The sequence below is a fragment of the Nestor notabilis genome, unplaced genomic scaffold (assembly GCF_000696875.1).
Source record: "Nestor notabilis isolate BGI_N333 unplaced genomic scaffold, ASM69687v1 scaffold2927, whole genome shotgun sequence".
Lineage (NCBI taxonomy): Eukaryota > Metazoa > Chordata > Aves > Psittaciformes > Psittacidae > Nestor > Nestor notabilis.
In genome coordinates this window covers 8,706-36,628 of record NW_009935937.1, presented here as the reverse complement: position 1 = coordinate 36,628, position 27,923 = coordinate 8,706, and the positions used below count along the sequence as shown (strand labels likewise).

Here is a 27,923-nt window from a genome sequence, read left to right as displayed (position 1 = left end):
GTGTCTTTAAAACACATTCTGCTTTGCTCCAAGCACAGATCTGCCAGGGTTGGATGCAAGGAGTGTTCTTGGAGGGAGAGCAGAAGGGAGTTTCCAAAGCCACTTTGGAGAAGAGAGATGAGAGTGTGAGTTTTGTTCTTCTTAACCCCAGTTCTGGAAGGTAAATGCACACACACACAGCATTGCACCTTGTAAAACTGCTGAGCTTTGGAATAAGCCTTCTGAATGTGCCATATCATAACTTACCCTCCTGTTCACTCTGGTGCTGTTTAGCTCTACAAGAGGAATAAGCAATAAATCATCCTCTGTAGGAGACTTCTGTAATTACTGTCTTTATCTGCTGGGTTACCAGACAGGCGCTGCTTGTTCTCAGACTGCATGAACTAGAGGCACTTGTAAGCTAGTCCTGCCTGTGTGTGTGATCAATAGTCTTGGCAAAACTATAGGAGCAAGGTGCATTTTGCCTTTCACTCTTCCTGGTGATACCATGAGGTCCCAATCACTTCTTCCTCCTGCTCCAGAAGTCGTTTCTGTTTGGTTTATTATAGTTACTCATCCTTTGGCAGATCACTGTAGTAGGGGCTACAGCTCTTACTAGTCAGCTGCACAAAGCAGCTTGGTGTACATGTGCTGGTAGAGCAAAACTGGCCTGTCTGCTCCAGGATTTAATACACTCACTGGGTCCTTATGGATGCGTGCAGGAAGGCAGAAAGGAGGGGACTCACAATGATAGCTTGACATAATGTTCACAGCACTCTGTGCTATTCAGGCACCTGTTAAAGCTCATAGGAGCATCTTTAGGGCTTGCTTTGTGTATCATGAAATGCTTCCACTGAAAACTTGAGGATACCATAAACCTGATTTATGGAGTCAGTCCTATCTGACTGTGCTAGCTAAGCATAGTATTCCAGTAACAAATGTACCTCCAGAACCTAATGCATCCTATGTGTTTATCATGCTCAAGAAGTTTGGCACGTTTTGAATGTGAAAAATGAACATTTTGGGTTCTATATCAAGCCATATATATCGGAGGATGCTGTTTAACCCTTTGCTCAGTTACCATAGATGCTACTCACAGATTGTTTCAGCCATCTCAGGTCATGCACATTTCTGTTTCCATTTGTTGGGATTTTTTTGCCCTTGGCTAAGTACAATTTTTTCCAGACTTCAACTTTTCTGTACACATTTTCCAAAAGAGAAACAAGTCTCTTGTTCCAAAAAACCTCGTGGAAAAAGGCCCAGATTCTTCCTCAGTACTTTCTGCTTTTAACTGGCATCATTTCTGCTTAACAAGGTGCTGTCACTGCAACTTAATGTCCATCACACAAGACATAAAGGTAGCTGTGATAGCTGTATGAGCACTGTGAGGTTGAGACCCTCATCCTGCTCTGTGTATAATGGAGTTTTTATATATATATATATATAATCTTTAGTTCCTGGACCTCTGTGCTGGGTAAGGATCTCTTTCTTTCATAAAACAACTTTCTGGAAGACATTTCCTTTTATTATTTGTTTTGCAAAGTCTTAGTTTGCTTATGATCACTTTTAATGGTCACTTTTCAGAGAAGATGATCAAATACAAGCAATTGTACCTACAGGATGCTAAACTAGTAGGAGCAGCAGGACTAGTCAAGGCACTCGGTACATGTACAGGAATGAGATGGTTAAGTCTCTCCTCTCTGCTCTGAAATACAAGCACATCCTGATGTTGTATTTAATGACTCTGTATGTGATAAATGGTGCCATAAAGCTCTCTGTTGTGGTAAATTGCTTGACAAGGCTGAAATGAGGAGATCTGGTTTGTTATCTAATGTCTGCTGAACATATCAAATAGAAAATGAATAAAATTGGGGGGGTGGAAATCACTGTTATCTGATACATTAATATTTATAGAGCTATTTCAGTGAACAACTGATTTTGCAGACTTCTAAGCTTTAATCCCTGGCTTGAATACTTTGCTTTCCTAGGATGGTTTTATTTTTGAACCATAGTTTTAGTTTTAAACCTTTAAACCTCAGGTGAGGTGCCAGAATCCAATGGCATTCCAGTGCAACCCACGAATGCTCAATGTTTTCTCTCTGACAGCTCCAGGCACACAAACACATCCCTGATTCCCTGCTACTCAGCATGTCTTGGAGCAAGTTGATGTGAACGTTGTGCTTCATGCATTATTACATGCCTGGCTTATCCCTGCTCATTGACCTGGTCTTTCTCTCTTTCTCCACCCCGTCCCTGCTCCCTTGATGCAGCTTTCGCTCCCGGAGGAACAGAATGAAGTAACAAGAAATGGCTGTGAATCCAAGGAACTGGTCTACCTTGTACAGATCTCTTGTCAGGTAAATGCTGCGTTTTCTAGCCCCACTTTGGTTTACATTATGTTTGGCAACACAACGTTTTGATGTGACACTTCTCGGTGGCGGGGAAGTGGCTTTCTGCTTCTCATTTTGGGTCTTCCAAAGGATGCTGTCTGTGGGATTGCAGGGAGCTCATTGTAAGCAAAGGAGCATCGAGGGCAGAAAAAGGAGTCTGTAAGCAAATAATCCTTGTTCCAGTGTGTGCAGAGCTGCTGGACGAGTAGCTAGAGATACTGGCTGCTGGCCACCAGGAGATGAGGATTCTCCACCTATGTCTCTAGACATCTAGCATGGAATTCTTTCACTGCCTTTGGTATCCACATGCTTTGGGCAGATAGATCTGCTTCTTTGGACCCTGTCTGCTCTGATAAAGATAGTGACTTTGTCAAATACTGCATAATAAGTGATTATATTTGAATATGTTGAGTTAAATTGTTGTTTGTGTGAGACATTGCATGGGTGGGTTCAGCTAAGTGTAATGCCTGTCTTTGGTCATTTCTCTCCTCTTGGCATAGCAGTTCTTTCTGTGATTCGTGTCAGCACTTCTTGAGCCTCCATCTTAGCAATTTATGTGAAACATCACTGCAGTGTCTGTCCTTTTAGAGCTCTTTATGTGATCCTGCTGACATTTCTTAGGTACCAAAAGGAAGCGTACAGACTAGGCACACTGCTGCTGCCTGCATTTTAATTGCGTGAGGTAGGGAAGTATTTTCTCTTGGATATTGGATTGTACTGGCCCAGTGCCATTAGTACACACAGAGACAGGTAGTGAGTTCCCAGTGTACTTGCTCCTCTGCTCTAACTCTGTGTTCACACTGGTGTAGGGTGTTTGGAGAGAGCTGAGGAGCAAAGCATCCTGCTCTGTTTTGAAGGTGGAGCTTGGCAAAAGCTGCACTACAGCAGTGTAGTTGGTGTGACAGAAACACACAGAATAAGTCTTCTCTGTTGTCACAGTCTCTCAGATGATTTGCAGGGATGTTTCAGAGAACACAGTGCAGAGATTTGATTTCTGTGGGGACAGTGTGGTGAATTCTCTGCCTTGGCTAAGGAAGATGGTACTTTGCAGCTGCTGTCCAATAGATCCAGAGGCTGTGAACAATAGAATCATGGAATGGTTTGGGTTGGAAGAGACCTTAAGGCTCATCCAGCTCCAACCCCTGCCACAGGCAGGAACACCTTCCACTAGAGCAGGTTGCTCCAAGCCCTGTTCAGCCTGGCCTTGAACACTGCCAGGGATGGAAACACTTATGTGCCCAACTGCTGAGAAGTTCTGGTACCTTATTTTTTGCTCTTTTCTCTTCTTAGTAATCCTTCTGGCTCACTACAGTTTCTCCCTACCCCAGCTACTGATTCACCTCTTGCGTGTTAGTCTGTGTCCTTGTCTCAGATACTTACAAAGCTGAGAAACTTGTGGCATCTGGATTCAATGAGTGGAAAGGCATGGAATGAACTGCACAGCTGAGCATCATTCGTGCCATGGAGATACTTCACCCCTGACATCTTGTGGCCTCTCCTAATGTCCAGGGAAAGATTCCATTCTGTCACACATTGGACACTGTTGGTGTCTGGATGGATTTGGCTCCACATTAGAATGGAATGGGAGGTGTGAAATAGCTCATGGAATGATAGTGCAGTGGGGGAGAGGTTTTGGCAGGATGCACTTGGATAAAGCCAAAAATATTGAAGGAGGGAGAAAAAGGCCTATAAAACAAATTTTACTTTGCTCACCCTTTGGATGTGCTGCTACCACTGGTACTGCAGCACTTGTAGAAACCTTGTCATTTCTCAGATGGACACAGAGAAAACGAGTTCTGTTGATGCAGGCTAAACCCATGGACATTTAAAAGCCTTAAGATACTTGGGATTTGTTGCATAAACAGACAGCATGGGGAAGAGGAAGAGCATTTGGCCATCCTGGCAATTTTAGATTACAGGCCTTAGAGAAATACCCAAAATCCCTTAGTTTTGGGGTTGAACTTATTCCACTGCTGTGCCTTGCACAGTTTGGACTGTGCAGCCCCAATCTGTATATTGCATGGTCCATTAAAGACATTGATTTTGTCCTTTCACTCTGTAGCAGGCAACAAACCAAAGCTTGTGAACATTAGACCTTTAAAACCTCCAGCTCAGCCTTAGCTGTGTTTGGCAGACTATACTAAGGAAACTCAATTTTTTTTCCCTCTGTAAGTATGATTTTAGTGGTGTAAAGAGAATTATTGTTTTGCAAAACCTTCCCAGATAAGGGTTGAAACAAGTTTTGAGGGGAGTTGTATTTGTGACACAGTTCTGCTGCCCCTCAGCTTGTGAAATACAAGCTTTGTGTGAGGTTCGGGGCGGGGGGGTGTTCAAGTCTCCATTCAGCTTTTCTTCTACTTAGAGACCTCAAAACAATAATCCAGTTTAGTAGCTCTTAAGAAGAAGTGGGAATATAGAGAGGTTGATATTATTAACTAAATCTAACCAAAATCCCTTTCTAGGATAAGAGAAGGGATAGAGGGAGGAAGGAGGGGAGGGATGGATGGGCAGGCCTCCTGCTGTGAGTAATTGCAAATCTTAACAATAACCCTGGTCCTTAAAGGACTCCAGGGAATGCTGAGACCTTGGTGAGCCTGTGCTCTACCTGCAGGCTGGGAAGGGCCGTGGGCAGCATTTGCAGTCCTTGCGAGGTTCCACAGGGATACAGTAAGAATTTACAGGCTCTGCAACACATTTAACGGGGTTATTCTGTGCCTTGAGATGAAATGAAGCCTGCAAAAGGGTTGAACTAAGCTAAGCCAAGCCATGGAGTTCTGTCAAGTCCTAAAGCAGGCTGTGAAAATACACCCTTTCAGTGGTTCTGGGCTTGTTTGTGTGACAGTACAGCAGCAGGTTCCTGCATATTTAAATATCCCAACATAAGAATTGCCAGTCTAAGCTGTTGTTCTGAAAAACGTGCATGTATTTCAACACTTCAGACATAATTTGGTGGTGATGTTTTGAATGGGAAGGAGAGAACAAGAGGCGGATTGTGAAAGTGGTCTAAGGGAGACCTTAAACTCCAGTCATCTCATGTGGGTTTTGTTGTTCATTTTCAGTATCACAGGTAGATTGTTGAAACAGGAGTTACAGACTGTGAGTGATGTTCAACAAAATGAGAGAAAGGTTTGGCTTGGAAGGGACCTTAAAGCTCATCCAGCTCCAGCCCCTGCCATGGGCAGGGACACCTTCCACTAGAGCAGGTTGCTCCAAGCCCCTGTGTCCAGCCTGGCCTTGAACACTGCCAGGGATGGGGCAGCCACAGCTCCTCTGGGCACCCTGTTCCATCTCCCTCACAGTGAAGAGCTTCTTCCTAATATCTAGTCTAAATCTTAGGACTAGATCTCATGACAGACCTTTAAACACAGACTGGCTGTTGTGATCTTGGAGCCGAGCCACACGACCTCCTCTGTTTCCTGCTGTTCCTGGGATAACACCAGTGTCCTGCAAAGGAAGCCTTCTCCTGCTGCAGCTTGGGAGGTTTCTGAGGCTGTTCTCATGGTCCAAGTGTGGGTTTTCTCTGTTCTTCTGCTCACATTTGCAGACCCCACATTGGCAGCAAGCGGAGCTGTGTGGCTTTGTTGTGCAGGATGCCCTGTTCCTGCTATATCTTCAAGGCAGCCACTGCTGCCTGTGCTGTGTTCATTTTGATTGATAGAATAAGGTCTCTTATACACACTACATGAAGGCTTTGATGCAACTCTGTGCCAGTTGTATCTCCCAGCTCTGCCTTGCAGGAGATTCAAGCTCAGTATCTTCTGTCTGAAGAACAGCATTTGCAAACCTCTGAAGGCATCCCCATCCAGTGTTCCATGGCTGGAAGCGTGGTCACAATAATAAGTGCTTCAAGGGCAGCAGAGAGAATGCCAGGAAAAAATGGGACTCAAGAAGGAAGAACAGACAGGACTCCCTATCCTGGGTGGTTTGTGGGGAGAGGAGAGTGGAATCTATTTTCACAGAAGCAAATGTCTTATTCAGACTACTGACATCTAAAGTATGGTTCTCTCTGCCTGTCATAGTCCCTGCTAGAAACCACAAATTGCTTGCAGGAGGATTTTTGAGCATTCAGAACTCTTTTGTGTGAGTGGTTTTTGTCTTGAAGGCTTCTTCTTTAGCATATTAATAGTTTAATCTTGTGTGATTGAAGTTCAAACACCTAAAGAACAGTTAACTGGGTAGGTGCTGCTGGCATTCCTCCTGTGGAAAGCCACAGTTCTTTAAATAGATAGCTCAGTGGGACTTGTCCTTCATTCCCAACCATGGAGCAGATTCAGTACTCCTGTGTGTAAGTCCATCCCCTGGTGATGATTGATCAGAAATCTTAACCTTCAATATTTAAATTACCCATTCATGGCTCTCTCTGAGGAGAGAAATCCTAGATTCCCAACCTGGTTTGTGTTGGAAGGGACCTTAAAGCTCATCCAGTTCCAACCCCCTGCCACGGACAGGGACACCTTCCACTAGAGCAGGTTGCTCAATTTATTTAAGGGTTTTATTAAGGGTGGTTTTTACTGGGAAAAGAAGGTGTCCAAACATATAACAGCCTACCAGTTCATCAGGCCTGTGCTGCACTGAGCTGCAGTGCAGTTGTTGAGTGTTCTGTAGCAGAATCTGCTTTCATGGGCTCTTCAGATGCTTTGCTGTGATGAAAACCCACAAGCTGAAGTGAATGCTCAGTGTAGCCCTGGTCTAGGAAGGCATGGTGAGCAAGAGGGAAAATGATTTCTGAGAATAAAATGCACTATCACATAAATGTGCTGCCATGAAAGGGTTTTTTTTTAAGCAACAGAAGCTTTTCCAATTACACGGTAGTTTGTTACTGTCTTGTCCTTTGGGCATTTTGCTTTCAGAAAGCAGGCTCTGAATTAGAGACATCAATCCTCTTGTCTCCAAGTTGTATTCTGCTTAGCTCTGAAGCAAATGTGAAAATCACTGTTGAAATCCAAGAGCCGGGATGGTGATTATGGTTTCTGTCAGTAAGTGATGGGTTTGGCATGGCTTCCCCTTGTCATGTGGAGCTTTGTAGACAGGGCTGGGCCCAGCCACAGATTGAAGAGTAGAGCTGGCTTTTCTTCTGAAGAGACATTGAAACCTGCCCCATAACCAGGCAAGTGCAAGCCCGTTGCAGAGGAGCAGCTTGTCTACAGTCTTACTTGTTTTACACCTTCTCCAAGAGCTCAAATCCAAACTAAGAGGAGGATTGAGATGCATATTCCTGTTTTTCAGTGATAATGGAACCATAGAATGGTTTGGGTTGGAAGGAACCTTCAAAACTCATCGAGGCATTGTTGCTCTGGTTTAAAGGATAGTGCTGTGGCCTTACTTTAGTGAAACTCTGCTGCTCTTACAGGATCATTTTGCTAAAGAGATGATTGATACTGAATTGTTTCGATTATAACATGCCAGGAGAGCAGGGGATTTTATTCACGTGGTGAGAGTTGTAAACCCTGTTTCAAGTTCATTAGGTGCCTGTCAGCCTGCCATTCAGAAACAGGCTTTCTTGTGGGAGCAAAAATGGATGTTCACATTTCAAATACATGTGTTGGGTCTTTCTAGCATGCCCTTATTTCTCTGTACCTGTACAAACCCAAAGCCTGAGCCAAATATTTCCCTGCTGTCTGAATCACAGCCTGGTTTGGGTTGGAAGGGACCTTAAAGCTCATCCAGTTCCAACCCCCAACGCCTTCCACTAGAGCAGGTTGCTCCAAGCCCCTGTGTCCAACCTGGCCTTGAACACTGCCAGGGATGGGGCAGCCGCAGCTTCTCTGGGCACCCTGTGCCAGCGCCTCAGCACCCTCACAGGGAACAGCTTCTGCCTCAGAGCTCATCTCAGTCTCCCCTCTGTCAGTTTAAAACACAGTTCCCATGTGTGTTTTTAGTGTTCCAATCTGTAATTGGAATCAGGGTAGTTTTTAGGGGAGAAAAGCTTCAGTGATTTCCATTAAAATCTCTTTTTTTTCTTTTGCTGATTGCAATTAATTGATAATAAACTGATAATTAATGCTGAGAGACATGAATTTCTTCTGTGGAATAAGACTATTAAGGATTCACCACATAAATACACTGAACTTTCTCCTCTGCCTTCTGCCTTGCAGTCTGTCTGTTTGTCTGTGTGTTCCCTTCATCTTGTGATAGTTGGTCTCTGGTGTGATTTCAGTAGAGCTGAAGTTACAGCATTCCCATTATTTTCACCTTATTTAAAGCTCCTTCCTGCCCATATGTCCTTTTCTTCTAGTCATTAATAAGGGCCTGACAGCAGAATGGGTATCACACTGCAAGCTGTGGATGCTCTCTTCTAAGCCAGTCAGGTGAGCAGACATCACCTTGGTGTAGCTGTCCTTGCTGTTGGCTTGCCTCTGCCCAGCTCTGTCAGCTGAAATGGGAGCAAGCACTAATGTTTGCCAAGGAAAATGTGTTCATCAGTTCCAATATCTTGGAAATGTCTTCCAGCTTAAGGAAAAGCCATAGTGCATGTTCCATACCCATGAGGAGCAATGCAAGTGAGCATCTATCTACCTGTGGCCTCAAAGTGAAACCTGGAAGCCCAAAAGCATCATGCTGCTGAGCACATGCTTTCATTCAGAAATAAAGTTGCATTAGTGCAAACTCCATTTAAGTTTTAATGATTTACAGTTTCCCTAAAGTTATAATAATACACCAGAGGTCATGAGGTCATCCAGGACATTTTGGTAAACAAACTGAAGCTTAGATAAAGCCACCTATGGCCCCAGCTAGGAACGCTTCCTGGGGAAACCCAAAGTGATGGATTTTATCAGGCTTGGTTTCTGTTTTGACTAAATTTCTAAGCCATTTTCCAGTGTGACTTGTAATAGAAAAAGGCTGAAGGGTCATGCTGGAATAACATGCAGGACCCAAGACCCAGACAGCTGTAGAAGTCACATTCATGGCAGAGTTAAACTCTATTGGGGTATGCTGGCAGTTTCCTGCTATTTAATACATGGTGTTTTCTTACTATCGGGTCAAACTGAAGTGACTTTTGCTGTATACTTTAGTCTTATTTTCTGGTCGTGATCTGGTAAGGTTCATGAGAGCATCCACGTGATTTCCCTCAGGAAATAAGCATTTGAACCAGAAAAGAAAGGTCTACCCCGTCTTAAAATAAATAAATCCGAGGTGCTACAGAGAAAACATAGACCGTGGGACCCACAAGTTGTGCATGCAGGGACTCAGTAGCACCCTGCCTGGCTTGAAGGGGCATTGGTAGACACAAAGGACTCCTGTCTGCTCAGCTGCAGGCAGCTTCAGCTGGAAACAGAGTCTATTTTTACACAGAAGGGATAGATCTGTAAAGGGTTGAAGAGCTGATGGAGCAAATGGGGTTTTAACTATTGAAAGGATGTTTTAAATTACCTCGCTCTTAAACTTGCTTTTTCCAGTCCAACAGTGACCAAGCAGTACAGCAGTTGCTGTCACTGAGCTGCAGCTTTCATGCTGTGTGTTGGGCTTTGTTAGGAAGAAGGGGAACGGGGAGTGCACCTCACTCCAAGTCTCTCCAAATGACCTGTGCCTCAGGCAGTAGCAAACTTCTCTTGGCTATGGCTGCACATCATCCTCCTTAGGCCATTTGACCAGCAGACCTAAAAATACTGTGGAAATATCACCGAATCCCAGACTGGTTTGGGTTGGATGGGACCTTAAGATCATCCAGTTCTACTGTACAGGGACACCTTCCACTAGAGCAGGTTGCTCCAAGCCCCTGTGTCCAACCCGGCCTTGAACACTGCCAGGGATGGGGCAGCCACAGCTTCTCTGGGCACCCTGTGCCAGCGCCTCAGCACCCTCACAGGGAAGAGCTTCTGCCTTAGATCTAACCTGAACTTCCTCTGTTTCAGTTTGAACCTACCACCCCTTGTCCTGTCGCTACAGTCCCTGATGAAGAGTATCATGATGAAGAATAATATGTATTATTTCTCCTGCAACTGTGATCTGTACTAACATACCCTATACATAAGAGCCTAAACTCGAGGGCTGGGATTGCAGGCATTGGGCTGACTGAATGGCAACAGTGGTTCTGGTCACCCGGGTTGTGCACCACCCCTCTTCTGGAGGCTGCTGCTGCTGCTTCCACAGGGATATCTCAGGAATAGCTCAGGGATAGCTCAGCTGGTTGCTTAGCAGCAATTGGAAGGTACAGGAACGGGTCAGGGTTACTTCTGCACCACGCTCAGGCTGTGCCAGCTCAGTGCTCGCTCCATGAGTTGTGAAGAAGCTCCCACAGAGATGCTGGGGTAAGAAGCACCACTGCTGTCGGGAGGTAAGCTGTCCCTGCTCACCGAGCAGCTGCCTTGCTAGCTAGTAGTAGCCTTGTCACCATGATGGTGTAGCATGGCTTTCATGAGAGGCAAGGAGAACACCATATAGTCCGTTCTCTGCAGCTCATCCTGCTCGCCCCATGCCATGGACCGGCTGTTTGCCAACCCCAACTATTCCCACCTTGTAAATATAATTCTAATGTCTTGATTACAGATAAAAAGAGACTGCAAATCTACAGTCCAACACTTTAAATAGAGAATCATAGAATGGTTTGGGTTGGAAAGGACATTAAGATCATCCAGTTCTAACCCTCTGCCACACGGGGGTTGGAATCTGTCATTGAATTAATGACGCATTTACGATTGTTTGACGAATTTGTTTGTGATTTGTGTGGGTAGTGTGTGAGATTGTGTTGAAATATCCTCTGAAGTGCAGCAGGCAGAAGGAAATGAAGGATTGCAGCGATTTCTCAGTCTGTTATTTCTTCTATTGGTGACTAAACCTTGCTTTAAGTTGAAGGTGACTTACCTAGAGAGCAAGAATCACTGAACTGCAAAAGGTGGGAGAGGTTGGAAAGGCAGTCACCTTTCTGAAGATAGACTTGCACTCCTGGTTTTGGTTTCCTCCTTTAGCTGAAAAGTAAAATGACATAACTTCTGGAAATTACAAAGCGTTTATGTCGTGTGTAGATACCCTCTTGGTAGGGTTGTGAAACAGGGGTGGTTTCTTGTTTATGAGCACAGTACACAGTCTGGAGTTGCCATACATAAATAGTTGGTATGCTGGAGTATAGGTTTTGCATTTACAATTGCCTTGTAGGCTTTGGATATTTATATAAAAATGATGCTTAGAACCCTCCTGACAAATGAATCTAGCAGGATGGTGACTGGGAGTTAATGCTTTTTGTATATCAGGTGAAGAGGGCATTAGTGGAGATTCAGAGCCACGTACGGTACATCTGGTTCAGGCTTTACAGCTCCTTTCTCCAGTGTTGTGTCCCCCCTTATACCATGCATTTCTCTGCTGTTTGTGCTGGTTGCCAGGCTTTTAATCCTTGCCTTGCCTTGGAGTGGCCAGAACAACTGCCTGTGGAGTGTGAGGCAAGAGTCTGTAATGCTGATGGAGGTTCTGTTCTTTTTAAATCACAGAATCATAGGATGGTTTGTGTTGGAACGGACCTTAAAGCTCATCCAGCTCCAACCCCCTGCCAGGGGCAGGGACACCTTCCACTAGAGCAGGTTGCTCCAAACCCCTGTGTCCAACCTGCCCTTGAACACTGCCAGGGATGGGGCAGCCACAGCTTCTCTGGGCACCCTGTGCCAGTGCCTCAGCACCCTCACAGGGAAGAATAAATACAGCCATAGCGTTGAATTTAGGAAAGAAAGACTGAAACAAGCACTTTGCACTTGAAAGAGAAAGTGAGGGAGCTTTGTGGAGGTCCATGGTCACTGAGTCAGCATCCCCATGTGTACAACACGAATAATCTCACTTAAGGTGCTGGATGGGAGTGCTGAGAGAATGAATGACTGTTCGTGAAGTGCTTTGAGCTGTGAATTGCTGCATTATTACAACATTTTTTATTGGTCATAATAGGCCATGCAGCATTTAGAAGTGGTCATTTAGATATTAAAAGCTTCACAAAGCAGATTATGCTGCCCTGGTCTCTTCCTTGTCCCCTGAAGCAGTGTGTATCTTGTCAATATTTTAATTGGGGCAGTGATATGCACTCAGGAGTGTTATTCATCATAGACTGTTTTTTAATTCAGCTGAAGATTGGCCTGGGGCATCACACAGAAGCTTTGCAAGCTTCTATTCAGCCTTCAGCTCCCCAGTTGTGTATTCCTCTATCTCTGTAGCACCTATTTTCGTGCTATCTGTACAACCATTTTGTCATTTACATTTGTGCAGAGACACCTTGTGTATGAAAACGCTACAAGATCCTTGTGAGACAAGTGGAAGTTAAAAGCTTGGATAGGTCTCAGTAACGCTGAGCCACATCCAAACCCGCACTTAAATCATTCAAGCAGGAACATTTGAGCGTGAATGGCTGTCCAGAAATTCAAACATGCTACCATGGCACTTCTATCATTTGAAATGTTTGAGAAGAAGGGTGACCAGATCTGTCTGCTGCTTCTAGAATCCTGTGCTCAGCTCTGGGCCCCTCACTCCAAGAGAGACATTGAGGTGCTGGAGCGGGGCCAGAGAAGGGCACCGGAGCTGGAGCAGGGCCTGGAGCACAAGTGTGATGAGGAAGGGCTGAGGGACCTGGGGGTTCAGTGTGGAGAAGAGAAGGCTCAGGGGGGACCTGATCGCTCTCTGCAAGTGCCTGACAGGAGGATGGAGCCAGGAGGGGGCCGGTCTCTGCTCCCAAGGAACAAGGGATGGGACAAGAGGAAACGGCCTCAAGCTGCCCCAGGGGAGGTTTAGATGGAGCTGAGGAACAATTCCTTCCCCAAAGGGTGCTCAGGCATTGGAACAGGCTGCCCAGGGCAGCGCTGGAGTCACCATCCCTGGAAGTGTTCACACCCCGGGTAGACAAGGCCTCAGCACCATGGGTTAGTGGTGGCCTTGGCAGTGCTGGGGAACGGTTGGAATCGATGATCTTCAAGGTGTTTTCCAACCTGGTTGATTCTCTGATTCTGTGAATCTCCACACACTTCTGTTTTCTTCATCTAGCCCCAGTGGGTGAGGAGCTTCTAACAGGGGGATTCTTTTCTCCCTTGTCTTTCTGCAGGGGAGGAGCTGGATCGTGAAGAGGAGTTATGAAGATTTCCGAGTCCTGGACAAACACCTTCACCTGTGTATTTATGACCGGCGCTTCTCCCAGCTCTCCGAGCTACCCCGCTCTGATGCCCTGAAGGACAACCCAGAGGTGAATTCCTTAAAGCACAGTCACCATCAAGGGCTTGGAAGAGAGAGCTTAAAACTACTTTTTCACATGAAAAATAGTTTTAACATGGCCTGGGTTAGGTTTGGACATTGATTATGAGTAAGAAGATGTAAGAAGTACGTGTTTTCCACCCTGAATTTCAGTGGTCTAAAGGGAAATGCCCTGCAAGTTCATGAGGATTAATGTGCTGCTAAACATGGATACTGAGAGTGTCAAGAAAGAAGCTGTCCAGTCAGTACCTTAGATCAGAATGTTGTTACACCTTTGATTGTTTGTGACTTAATGTTAGCAACTTGACATTCCCAGGAAATCATGCCATGCCAGGGCTGTGGCACTGCAAGGGGACTACCATTTGCAGTGCTAGATTTGTATCTATGGGCTGAAAATTACTGAAGCATTTGCATTAGTGCATTACTTAAATGCTCTTTAAAAAGCTTAAAAGTGGGGGTTTTCCCTAAATGAATAAGAGGTATTTTTCATTTTTTGACATACTGTCCTCACCTGGAATACAGTGAGCTGGAATTCCTTTGGCTTCATAAGCCTGTTGATAACTCAGAGATTCATTCATGTCCAAAATAATCTTCTGGGAAGTAGCAGGTGCATCTTGACTGCATCATGTCAGAAAATGTGGAGAGGGAGGCAATGTAATACATGGCCACAGAGGTTATCTGAGCCAGTGGAGCATGACAAACCCATTCTGCCTGTCTGGCTGCAGGAGGAGGGTGTTATGCAGTGATGGACAGTGCCCCTTTCTTCATTGCACAGGTCACTTAGCTCAGAGACCTGTAGTTGAATATTTGCCCACTGCCATCAAGCACAAGGATGGGACAATCCTGACATGCTGTGTGGGAAGGCTGATGTTGCCTGCCCACAAGATGCAGAGCTGAAAAAGGAAATGGGGAAATCGAGGCCATTCAAAGAAGAATCCATCCAGGAACTGTAAATCAGAATGTGTGTTCTTTCAGCACAGAGCTGGTGAGGATCGATTGCTTTTGAGCAATAGGCAGTGGCTGAAATCAGTACCCACTAGAGTCTGCAGGGCCACTGAATATGGGAAGTTGGTAATGCGGTCCCGTTGCTCGTCAGAACATCTGGTTTATTAGTTGCTTTGGCTTAATGCAGACTGTTCCTGTAGAGAATTTAGTTTCTAGTCTCTTAAATTCAGCAGAAGCAGCAATATTCAGGGGAATGAATTCCTGGGTTTATTGTTTTAAATTCTATTTTAGGCATTCCTATCTCTTGCATCTTTATTTGTACAACTGATTTAATATGCACTTTATAGTATGAGCCTGAAAATTATCTCTAAGCACAGAAAATGTAAAGGTATTGAACACCTCTACTGCTCTGAAATGGAATTCTGCAGCTGTGTGGCATCTTGTACGGTATTTTTCACTCTGAATTGACCACGTTTGAACAGATGTTTGAAGAGATCAATGTTTTAAACACTCATACCAACTCTGGGCTGCTTTATAGACATGCTTTATAACACTATGAAGCTTTGGAAGGTCTTCCCCAGCTTCTCTTTAACTAAAGCAAGCTTCCTATTACAGAAGAGACGTTGCCAAGTGTATTTTTAACCCCCTCTTCTACTATTGGAAATATCCCTCTTTCACCAAGGGGTCGGGCTGAGCTGCCACATTTCTAAGGGTTTGCAAGTGGGTGGACATAGTGGGTTTTGTTGTGCTAAATGGTTCTGAGCTGTGTTTGATGTCCATCTGTTTTGTTTGGTGTGAGATTCATGATGAGAAGAAGGCTTTAGGTTTCAGGTGTCTTGACAAGGGAGATTACAGAAATCTACGTATCTTATAAAAATAACTATCACTTTCACAGAGACCTGCTGGTTTACCCTGTTTTTCTGGTGTGTAATCATTGTAACACCGTATGTAGTCTGCTGTCCTTCCAATGACAGATTTCCTTGCAAAGGGGAATATACCTCTTTTATGACAATGGATAATTTATGGTCTCTCTCTAAGTCTGAAGAAGTCTTTCCAAACTGGTGTATTAACAGAAAAACTCTGTGTCTTGTTTCTTTCTGTCCCAGCTTGTCACCCAGATGCTGATGGCTTACCTGTCACGTCTCTCTGCCATCGCAGGCAACAAGATAAACTGTGGGCCTGCTCTCACATGGATGGAGGTATGGGCTGAAGCTTAGGTTGTTCTTTGTTTCCTGACCTTAGCAAGCCACAAATGTGCTCTCTTGCCTTTCCAGAAAGAGGCATAATCCTTCCAGACCTATTTGTGTCACTGAAACGCTATCCTAAAAGCTTTACTCCTCTGTTACCAGCATATAAGTGGCCACAACGTCTAGAACAAATAGAATCAGATCCAGTGTTAATATAGGAGCTTTTTCCCCACTCCTTCTTGGATTTTGTCACCCAAAGACATATCATTCTGCTAATACGAATAAAAGGAGGTGGCAATTCCAGAGAAGCATTAACTTGGCAGTGGACTGTCTGGAATAGTCCCTGAGGAACAGGTTGCAGAAAGCACATGCATTCTTACCCTCCTTTTTGGCAAGGCAATACTGCAAGTGTGGCAAAAGCTATTGGAGCTGTCTCAGTTGTGGTGTTTGCCTGCTCTCTTTATTTTAATTTCCCTGGTGATGGCTACAGAAACAATAAAATCGGCTTCCATTTACTGTTGGTTAAACTGGTGCTCTTTGTATATTGTGAATTGTAGCTTTTGTTTCTCTGCTAATGGTCTTCTGCCACCTCAAACAACAGACCTTCTTGGGCAAGGAGTACAGGAAAGACTGGGGCTAAGAGATGAAGGGCCCCTGTCTGTGTCAGCAGTGCTGTTGCTGATTAGTCTTATGGAGATAGGTGTGTCTTTCCATTGCCTGAAGGTATTGCTGCACACCAGGAATAGAAACACCTATTATTAGACTGTTGCAATTCAGGTTTAAATAGTTGTAATAAGGATTCTGAGTGCATTTTCCTGCAATTTTCCCTGCTGATATCCTCCTCGCCCTGAAATACTCTTCCTGGGTTGTTCTCCCTCGCCCTGCCCGTGTGTGCTGTGCCCTGCTCTGTGTGTGCTGCTCTCCTCAGGGGGCCCTCAAGCTGTGCTGTTGCTGGGAATCAGCTTGAAGCCCCTGCCATGTAGATGAGCATTGCTAAAATGCCTCCTCACTTGTCCCCAGATGCCTCACAGTCTCCTGTGCTCTTTATTTCAGATTGATAACAAGGGGAATCACCTGCTAGTCCACGAGGAATCATCCATTAATGTTCCTGCTATTGCTGCTGCCCATGTTATTAAGAGATATATTGCTCAAGCAGCAGATGAACTGTCCTTTGAGGTAAATAAAAGAACTTACATTCCTTGTTGTCATATGTAGCAGAGTGTAACGTGAGTGTCTGTGTGTGTGTGTGCACATCAGGAATATATTCAGACACATCCAGAATGTTTTGTGAGGTGAAGCTTAGAAGATTCAGTTAAATACTCGATTTGCAATGGGTTAGATACAGGGAGGAGATCAGTCATCTGTAAAATACAGCTTTACTTGGCATTAGTATCTCCTGATTACACAGATGTTGCCAAGTACTACAGCCTGGTCTGAGCAGCAGCTCATGCTGCACAGGGTATTAAAAGTATGTTGTCTCTGTCCACATATGTGTGTGAGGACACATGCCAAGTTAATTCATCACAGGCCAGTTTACACAGCCTGTGTTCCTGTTGGCAAGTCCATGCCTAACCCATTTTCAAGAGCTTCTGCTCCCATGAAAAGTAAAGAACCAGACTGTTAAAGAATTTGATACTTGAAGAATGTGATAATCTAAAGCTGCTCTGAAAATCTTGCTTGATGCAGAGTAGGAGCTGCTGTGGGAGCAAAGATCTGGGAGATCAGACCCTGGAAGTCTTTGAGTGTCTCTCTCTTGTCCATTCTACCCAGAAGGCAGCATTTCATGCTCTGATTGTTCATGTGCAGTGGTACTATCAATGGAGCATTCATGGTGGTGTACAAAAAAGTGTCAAGGGAAACAGGTAGTGCCCAAAGGAGTGTTTGTGATCACATTCTTAGCATGCGGCACAGGAAGGGAAGATCATAGTGCTAGTCTGGTGCTGCCAGGGCTTTATTCATATTCAGATGCAGTCACTCTTCTACCTCACATTTTGATTTTACAAAGGCAGATGCCTCAAGATTGACATTTTTGCAGTTGCTCACAAGTTGAACAGTTTTTGCAGTGTTGAAAAATGCAGTTATTTGAACTGTGCTTTGAAATGCAGGTTGTGATTGATGTGGCCATTCTTTTACAGGTGGGAGACATCGTGTCTGTTATTGATATGCCACCAAAGGAGCTGACCACATGGTGGAGAGGCAAACATGGATTTCAGGTAGACACAAGCATCAGACATGATAGTGCAACTTCATTGAAGGCAGGAAACTCAGCAGTGTGTTTATGGGACTGCTGTGCCTGCACAGGATGTGAGCAGTGTCCCTGTGAATGTGTAAGAGGACTTCTTCTTTCTCTCTGGACTTCCTGCCTGTTTGAGCTAGGGACAGCCATGACCCTTTGGACAGCTGATGTTAGTGGAAGCTGATAACCCCTCCATGGCAGCTGTTATTCAAATCATCTCGTTCCTTCCACTATCTAAAACTAGATCAGGCAGAACATCGAGGATTCAGAGCAAGCCAGGTGGTAAGACACTGCCACTGACTTTGACAAGCCACCCAACTAACCTGTGCTTTCATGTCTGCATTTATTGTATAGTCTTAGCATTACTGGTCTCTACAAGTGTTACAGCAGAGAGAATTAGACTTCATTTTCAAGAGATCCTAAACATACCTGGGAATTAGGTACCAAAAGTTTTGTGTCGAAGGGGCACTGCTCTGCCAAAAGAGTTTTATTCCCTAGCTTGGATTTTCTCATCAGGAACTTAAAAAAGTAAAAGACAAAAGTCTCTGTTTACAAAACAAAACCTTCCACTAGAGCAGGTTGCTCCAAGCCCCTGTGTCCAACCTGGCCTTGAACACTGCCAGGGATGGGGCAGCCACAGCTTCTCTGGGCACCCTGTGCCAGCGCCTCAGCACCCTCACAGGGAAGAGCTTCTGCCCCAGAGCTCATCTCAATCTCCCCTCTGGCAGGTTCAAGCCATTCCCCTTGTCTTGTCCCTCCATCCCTTGTCCAAAGCCCCTCTCCAGGTTTCCTGGAGCCCCTTTAGGCACTGGAGCTGCTCTAAGGTGTCCCCTTCAGGAGCCTTCTCTTCTCCAGCTGCCCCAGCCCAGCTCTCTCAGCCTGGCTCCAGAGCAGAGCTGCTCCAGCCCTCGCAGCAGCATCATGGCCTCCATTCTTCAGTGCAAGCTCTTTGCTTGCCATCAGGCTGGCTGAAATCATGACAAAGAAAACTGCTGGTGATTAAAGACACAAGGAGCAACCTGTGCAACATGTCACTGCCTTCTGTCTCTCAGATCAGAGCAATCCTAGAGTGCTTTCCCAGCATAAAGGTTGGATCAGCAAACCACTTGAAGAGGGGTTTGTCTGTATCCATGCACAGTCAGCCTACTGACACAACAGATCCAAGCAGCTGCAGAGGTAGAACACCATATTCTGTCTTAACAGAAAACCAGGGGTGGAATAATCTTGTGTCTTAAATTATAAGCAAGGGTCTTTCACCATGTGAGTCCGATCATGGCCACCGAACCCCACCACTGGAAACACAGCAGCTGTAATACATGTTTCAGTAGCTCGCAGGATGTGTTTGCATTGTGTGTTTTGAGAAGTTCCTGCCTGTCGGCTGAGGTAGATAACAAACCATCTGGGTGCTTTCTGCTCCCCCTGATTGCCAAGTAAGGCTGCTTAGAGCAGAGGTGGTTTTCAGCAGCTGTATCTTGGCTGACAGGCAGTAATTTCATCAGCTATGCAAACTCAGTTATTACTACATAACATATTTCTTCACACACCATGGATCTGATTTGCAGAGAGGTGCATTTTTCCTGTGAGTTGATAGTTTTTGTCATTTCTTTGAACAGGACGTGTCAGAGCTTTTCATTTCCATGAAATCAGCTACCAAGAGATGCCAGTTCCAGCGTGGTACGAAGAGGGAGAGGGATTTTTAGTTTAAGGCCCATAAGCTGTGAGTGTACAGGAAAAGTTACACTTCCCTGGTATAACAGGAGATTTTTGACCATGCTAACTGCTGCAGTGAGAATTCGGAGAAAGGAGATTTCTCTCTGGTGTTGGTATGCCAGACTTAAGGATGTGTTACTGTTCAGTACCAGACTGTTCCTGATGAATGTATAGGTGAAGAATGTTGTTATAGTTACAGGTTTTGATGAAGCTGTGCAGCCTTGGAAGCATTTGTTATAGGCAAACAATTCTGTTCCCGCAGAGGAACAGAAGGTGATAGGGTGATAGCAATCAGTTGATCCAGTCATTTTAGTGGATAAAATAAAGCAACAAGCACTGTCTTGCCAGAGAGTTGTGATTCTGAGAGCAGAGAAAAGGAGGAGGCCCGAAGACCAAATGTTTGGCCAGTTTGTTCATGTTACTTCTCAGGTTTTTGCTCTGTGCTCAGAGAGGAGCAAGGTTTAATGCAATGGCCACAGCTTACAGTGTAAATCATACCTTGACAGAGGTGAGCAAGGCTTTGCCCAATGTGGAAAAACATGACTTTGTGGCTGAAAAGAGCTTACTTGGTTGTGTGCATTTAAACCAGCTGTGACATGGTTATGTCTGGGCAGAAGTATGGTCATTTCTGCACGTCCTCCCAGCTATTGGAGTGAATAAAGGCTTTCTCTGTGGTGGGCAGATGAACAAGAGGCAGCTCTGCTGATGTCATCAGGAAAGCAGATCCAATAGGTTACAAGTGTGTTCAATATGAGCTGCAGCTTTGATTCCTCATGGAAGTCAATTTATTCTGTGCCAGCTAGAGCTATCCTGCAGGGATGAATCACCATTCCTGTTATCCTCCAATTCCCTGTTAGAGCTGCAGGTCCTTTTCTCCCACTACCTGATCTAATGACTGCCTTGCAAGACACTTAAGCCACTGTGAATGAAACAGCCCACTGGGCTTCTTATCATTTTCTCTGCTTAAAGTAAAACGATTTTGAAGACATTTTTCTTCAAGCCTTTTTCGTTTCAAATGCCCTTAGTGAGTCACTGCTTTCCTTGTCAGATTGTTACCTAAATTGCAGCCACCTCCACACTAACAGCCTTCCAGCCCTCTTTGTTCTTCTGTTCTTTTTCTTCATGCTTTGTCTTTTCAATCACAGTTTCAGGCAGCTGAATCACGAGGGACAGGCCCTTTTTTGATGCACAAGTGCCTTTTGATGTTCTGGATAATTCTGTCTTTGGGCTACACTTCCATTAGTTGCACTGCTGCTGGAGGTGACACAAAACACTGCACAGGAGTGTGGTAACCACAAGTGGATTGGACTTTCTGGTAACCACTTGAGCTTACATGAGCTTGAACTGGTTGTGGCCCTTGCTTTCAAACTATGCTCCATGCTGAACCTGAACACAGGATTTAAGCCTGAATGAAATTCCCAAAAAGGGACATGTTCTGCCTTGGACTGGCCAGGAGTGAAGCAGTAGCCTGTGCTTTCCTCCTTTGGTTAAGGTGTGTGGTGATTTTTTAACCTTCAGATGACCTTGTATTGATCTAAATATATCCTTCCCTTGCTATTAATTTTCGGATGTTGCCAAATCCTTTAATCCTGGCTCAGGCTCTAACAGTGCTTTGCTACATCTGTTAAGATTAACTCTTGGGCTAAACTCCTTTATTTATACAAAATCAGGGAAAACTTTGCAAGGGAGGAAAAGCAGCATCTTTTAAATGGGTGGGAATGAGGCACAAGTAACAGGTTATGACCCTGAAGATGATCTCTTGGGGATCTTGAAAGAAAAGTTGGAATAAATAAGTCAGAAGATGTAAGCCATGAGAACTATTACCAGGGAATTAACATCAGAGAGCTTGTCAACACCAGCATGAGGGAAAATTCTCCTTCCCTGAAAAATACATTATAATTATTAGTTGGGAACGTGGCAAAAATGATGCTGTGAGAACAGTACAGTGTTTTATTTGGGAATGGTTCTAAGATATGTAAAAGTAATGACATAAAAGGTCTCCTTCCCTTTCAAAATTCATGTTTAGCATTTTATATTGCTAACAGGAAAAACATTATGTTACCAATCAAAGGCAAATGAGCTTTTGATTACAGGATAGGATTTGGGGCTGGATTTAGATCCACTATTTTTCACGGTCTCCCAAATGTATCATTTGTGTTATGGGCTCAGACTTCCACTGGATATCTATATTTTTCCTAGCATAAATATTGTCTCCTTCATCTCTTGCGCAGGAAATGTCCAAGTGAGGCCCTAAGCTATAGTAAAGTATTTAAAAATCATAGAATTTAAGTATATTTGCCCAGAGAAGCTGTGTCTGCCCCATCCCTGGCAGTGTTCAAGGCCAGGTTGGACACAGGGGCTTGGAGCAACCTGCTCTAGTGGAAGGTGTCCCTGCCCGTGGCAGGGGGTTGGAGCTGGATGAGCTTTAAAGTCCCTTCAACCCAAACCAGTCTGGGATTCTAGGATTCTATGGAATCATTTCTCCCCAGATATGGAGATTGTTGAGTGGCATGGGATTCCTGCTGGCACATCCTATTTCATCAGAGCATTAAGATCCTCGCCACACTCCAGTCTTTAAACTTTGCACTAGTTTAGACAGTCTCTCTGGCATTTCTGAGTTAGGGATGCAGGGAAAGCTGCCGTGATAAGGGTCAGTGCAGGAACACTACGAATGAACATTTGAAAGTAGTGGGTATGGTTAAGGAGCTCGTGTGGTATGTTCATCAGCTGTTCCTCAGATCAGTTTTCAGTAATGGATATGTGGCACTTTTCTCCCCTGTCCTTTGGCGACAGGGAAACTGAGGCACAACGGTTGCACTGGCTTATCCATGTTCAGATGCACATCAGGAATTCTGGCTCTTGTTAGAGGTGGTTTTGCTATATCACGCTCTAAAACCACTGATGTTCAGTCAAATGTCTGGGTTCTTTCTTACAAATGTAGAACTCATTGTGTATTTTATTACATCTGTTCTCAGGGCCTTGGGCAACACGGTATAGTGTGAGGCATCCCTGCCCATCGCAGGGGGTTGAAATCTTACTGCCCCTTCCAACCCGACTCATTCTATGATTCTGTGATTCTGTGAAGCACACTTACTTGGGATGCTTTAGTAGTATATTTAATCACCCCATTAGCTCATCAGACCAAGCGTGTGCAGTAAGGCGAGGGCATGATAGAGAGCTTTGTGCATTCAGTGTGTCTTCTCCTAACTTAGCACAGGAGAATATGCCTTTTTTTCTGTAATGGGACTACACAGACAGGCAAATATATTGAACCATATTGGATTTCAGTTTTCTAAAGGAATAAAATGCTAAAGTGCTCGTGAATATGGTATTTTAGCAGTGAAAACAGGTGTTGGTGTGGTTTGAGTACAGATGATTGAGCTGCTAAGAGCTCTTCCTTAAATTTCATGGTACGTACATGCAGTGCAGGAAACCCAGCAAAAGTCCTTCCGTCTCTCTCAAGCTCCACTTGAGCTTTAGGGGTGTGTAGCACACTTGTTCTCTCCCCTCTCTGTTGCAAGTGGAATATCTGTCCTGTGAACCAGGCTTAGAAAACAGACTCACACCAGGATTTTAGAGAACTGTTTGGTTTGTAGAATTTTTAACTGCATCACTTTGAAAAAATACTTCTCTCAGGCTGGTCATTTTATGTTGGGTCATGTTTTGGAGCATCAGAGATGAAGGACAGTGTTTACCAGTTGCTGGTTTAACAGGTCAGACGTTAAACCCACCACACTCAGTACTGTGCCTCTCTTTGTGTTTTTGCTACAGGTTGGATTTTTCCCTAGTGAGTGTGTTGAACTAATTAACGACAAAGTTCCTCAGTCCGTGACCAATTCTGTGCCAAAACCAGGTATGTGTGTTTGGGTTTATGATAAGTGAAATGATATTTTTGGTGTTCCATGTTTAATATCTCCTTTATACATACACACCATGTTACACTCTCTGTGTCGATCATTCTTTGTACGTACCATGTTATCCTTTCTATGTGTCACTCATCCACACGTTCCCTCTCTCTGTGTAGTTCCCACTGGTGAATGTCTTTCATCTGCAGTGTTTTGTAAGCTCCTATCAATGTCCATCTCCTGCATGGTTTGAAGGATTTTAAGCTTGTAAGAACTTATATACGTTTATCAATCTGTAAGCAGTGATTCCATGCGACATGCTGGTTCTTGGTGTCCAGAAAGTGTTGTCTGTTAGGTTATTTTCATACAGCGTACAGGTGACTCAAAAATGTTTCTGCTGACTTAGATGGAATAGATTAATTAGATGCTGAAAGCTTCCTTCTGTTTGAGGATTGATGGGGAAGGTCAGATTTAACAGAACTTAGAATCCTAATCGCTTCTGCTCTGGGTATATGACTCCGTCTACTTCCTACTGCCTTCTATATTGTGTGAAATCTGGGAAAATTAATACCCAGCTTTGCTGAGGAAAGGGAAAATAAATAGAAAATGAGACCTTGGATCTATTCTGTGGTCATCCCAGCATACACTGGAAGTGATTGCAGGTAAATGTGCTGGCGTAATTGAGTTCTCTGCAGAATGTACTGGTGGTGAAGCTTTTGTTCTTCTGATGTAAAAGAAGAAAATCTATATATGAAGATAGATCTATGTATCTTTTGTATCAAAAGAAGCAGTTTGAAATTGCTGATCTTTCTTAAAATGTTATGCAGCTGGCAAGTTGATCTGGGGAGAGATGGTTAACTGGTGTTCTTTTCATCTATTTTAATGATGTTCCTTATTTTCTAAGATTGCTGAATTGATATTTTAAAACAAATAGATGTGATTCAAAAGTTTGGCTTTTGCTAAGGGAAATATGTTTTATCAGATCTTGTGTTACAGCTTGGAACTTATGGTTCACTGGTAAAAAGCCATCAGTGCACTGCATGAATCTACATGCTTCAAAGAGCTGACAGCTTAGGGAAATCGTGTCCTCAGCCTTTGGTATTGCAGGCCTTTGTTATTCCTAGGAACATGCAAATGGATTAGTTGGAATCAGTGTCATGGAGAATTCAAAGCAATCCAAAGCACTGCAGCAGGTGGTCATTCCATAAATCCAGTATCTGCCTTTCGTTGTTTGAAGTTGATCTCTCAGTACTGTGATCAGCCACTTCTCTGTGCTCTCCCTGCTGAAGCGTGTGGACAAGAGCAGCTTGAAATCTAAACACAGGCCAGGCTGATCAATACAATCATAAGCAAAGTGTTTGTTATTAAATATGACTCAGGCAATGAAGTGTCATGAGCTGCTAGTGACTAGTTGCTTGCTAGGCTTTAATGAGAGATAATGAAGCAGCATGGATTAATAGATCCTATTTGGCTTCAGCAACACACATGGTGGTGGATTTCCTCTTTCAGCCCTGGGAAATGGCTGTTACAAAGTTGATGCCAAAAGCCCATCTCCTATTAGAAATAATAAGTGGAAAGATATCACCAAGTCATGAGGCTGTCCCTATTGACCTTCCCTGGTAGTTGTTCTGGGCATACAATTAAAGGCAAGAGTCCACTCTAGTGGAACACTAATGAGCTTTCAGATGTAAGGATTGCTAAAAGGAATGTTGACACTGGTTCTGCGGTCCTGCTCTGCTCTCCCTTTGTACACAGAATTGATGATACCATTTCTTCGTAGCACTATGCTTTCCATGTTTCCCAGCTTGGGAAGTAACAGCGCTTGTATGGTGGAGGCAGAAGTCTTAGAAGAGTTTTCCGTGGGTGCTACAGAGTTTGGCATGGGGCAGAAATGAACTGCTGGAGCACCCTGAGCAGCTTAAATAGCACTGCTGGGAAGTGGGATCTTTCCAGAGTCTCGCTAGGAATTGCATTGCTGGGATAGCACGGAAGAGCTTGTGTTTTCCTCCCCCATATTCCGTGCATTTGGTATATTCTAATCTATGGCTTAAACATATACAGTAGTTCTCACACACTTAGATGTCCACATCCATGATTTTTCTCTCTTTAACTATATTTAAAACAGCTGATTGGCTTTTCCCAAGGAATAAGAGACTTTTCTAAAAGGAACCGCTTGGAGCTTTTGTCCTTACTCATCATTAGCAGAGTATTTCATCTAGAATTAATGTGATTTGGGCTTGATAAGAGATACTTATGACATGCAAGCTTTATTTTCTTTCATCCAGATGTGTAGGACATTTTGTATGTGCAGCGGAAAGCTCTTTGCCATGAAGGAATTTACAAACATAGAACTCCTTGTGCTGTTTAGTTGTCCGTAGGCTTGGCTGGGTTGAGGAATCTAATGAAAAGCAGATGGAAAGCGAAGAACTTCCTGCCCTGTGTTTTTATTATGATTTATAATGAGAGGGTTTGATTTGCAGAAGCGATGGGGACAGCATTTTAATAGAACCATAAACTACTGCAGTGATCTGTAACACAGTGCAAATAATGACTGAAGTTCAAATGGAAATGAGATGCAGGGAATGGGAGGGGAAGGTTGGGTTTAAGTGCAAACTCTGCTTTTAGAAGCAATATTTTCTTTGCCTGTGGACTGTAATGATAACTTCTTAGCCTAAATTATGATATTGAATTGATAGCTGATATTTCAGACCTAATCCCATTTACTGTCAATTTCAGTAGTAGAATAGATGGAAGCAGCTCATATTTATAAAGGTTTTTGAAGAGATCCAGGATAAAGGTTGCATTTGAATTTCAGATACTCGATGAGAAGTGAATCTCTTCAATATTCATTAGTAGAAAAAAAAGCTCTTTTGTTTTTTCCTTCTGAGTGAACATTAGGGAATTGCCTGTAGCATGTGGCTGTTTTTACTCTGCTCATTCCCTTCTGTCCATCTCTGGTTGGTCTTTTCTGGGAACGATGTGTCCATGTGTGTATTCATCTTGTCCCCACTCATCATCTTGGCATAGCTCACAGTCCCAGACAGCATGTCGCAGCTATGTATTAGTCTGTTCTTCCTCATAATCCTGGATATCTGTAGCTTCTTCAGTCTTGCTTAGGACAAAAGAATGAATAACCCCAGCAGCTCTGGCCAAATTCCTGTCTCATCCATTCATTTAATTTGGATATAACAGGTAAATCTACTCTTATGATACAAAACTAAGTCTCTGTCTCCTCTGCAAGTAATGATTTTCAGGAAGAAGGCCTTTTGATAATAGGAAAACACAGATCTGTGCCACTGTTATCTTTTTGCATGGAATGCACAGCAAGATAAAGCATATTAAAGATAAAAAAAGATATTAAAATAGAGGAAAGCTGAATATGTAAGGAACCAAACCACACAAAATACACATTTACAAATCTGGGTGTTGTTTTCTTGTGGAAGTGGTTGGCATTGTCCATCTGGACAAAGAAGCTTCATATCTTCCAGCCCTGCTTCTGACTCCACAAGGTACTTAAACATGGGCTTAACTATAAGCACATGCTCAGCAGAGGGTGGAAGTAACACAGAGGAATCCCATACTTCCCTCCCTTGCTAGAAGTTCAGACATGCAATGTGTTTGGGGTTCTTCTCTTGAGCTGGGACACACTGGCTGGGGAGTTGTTGGATCCTAAGGAATTTCCAAAGCGTTTAAGGAATAAAGCACCAAACAACTTGGAGGATTGGGGCTGTGGTTGTGTCTAGCCTAGCTGAGCTTTGTATGAAATGAACCCATTTCAGTGGGTGCATGTTTTAACCAACTTTTTTGTTTTCTTCTTTCTTTTTCACTTACTCCTTCCCAGTCTCCCCTGCCCACGGAGCCCGTCCAGCGTCCTGGAGCTACTTCCCCCCTTGTACGTTCTCACTGATTCCTTTTTCTTTCTTTCACTCTTTCTCTCCCTGTCTCTCTCTTTGTATCTCCTAAAAATTACTATTTTCTTCTGTACTTGCAGGTCCAGGTGCTTTGAAGGGTATTTAGGGAAACCAAACCTTTAGTCTTGCTTTTTAAAAGCTCTTTGGACATAAAGGAGGGAAACAAAGAAACTTATTTTAACTCTTTTCTGGAGGAGATGATAAGATCATTTTGAATTAATAAAACCAGAAGTGAAAGAAATTAAGCGCCAGGCAACCAAATGTCAGTTTGAAAGAAAGAGGTGATAAAAATGGGTGATGGAGAGGAATTAACTGTTGTTAACCACTTGTGAGGGTGGTGAGGCACTGGAACAGGTTGCCCAAAGAAGTGATAAATGCCCCATCCCTGGCAGTGTTCAAGACCAGGTTGGACAGAGCCTTGGGTGACATGGTCTAGTGTGAGGTGTCCCTGCCATGGGCAGGGGGGTTGGAGCCAGATGATCTTACGGTCCTTTCCTACCAAAACTATTCTGTGATTCTGAAGTTTGTTAGAACTTGAAGATCTTAGACGCAAAGATTCTCTTCTT

General features: G+C 44.0%; 1 protein-coding gene across 1 annotated transcript in view; it reads left to right on the top strand.

Annotated features, from left to right (window-relative positions):
• Positions 1 to 23,454, top strand: part of LOC104408456 (rho GTPase-activating protein 32-like) — a gene marked incomplete at both ends in the record, with an annotated part of 57,753 nt that extends 34,299 nt beyond the window's left edge. The window contains 6 exons of the mRNA XM_010018068.1: positions 2,250 to 2,336; positions 13,378 to 13,515; positions 15,575 to 15,667; positions 16,709 to 16,831; positions 17,791 to 17,868; positions 23,373 to 23,454. Coding sequence (XP_010016370.1) covers positions 2,250 to 2,336; positions 13,378 to 13,515; positions 15,575 to 15,667; positions 16,709 to 16,831; positions 17,791 to 17,868; positions 23,373 to 23,454 — 601 coding nt within the window. The remainder of the gene's footprint in view (positions 1 to 2,249; positions 2,337 to 13,377; positions 13,516 to 15,574; positions 15,668 to 16,708; positions 16,832 to 17,790; positions 17,869 to 23,372) is intronic.
• Between the last annotated feature and the right edge of the window lie 4,469 nt (positions 23,455 to 27,923).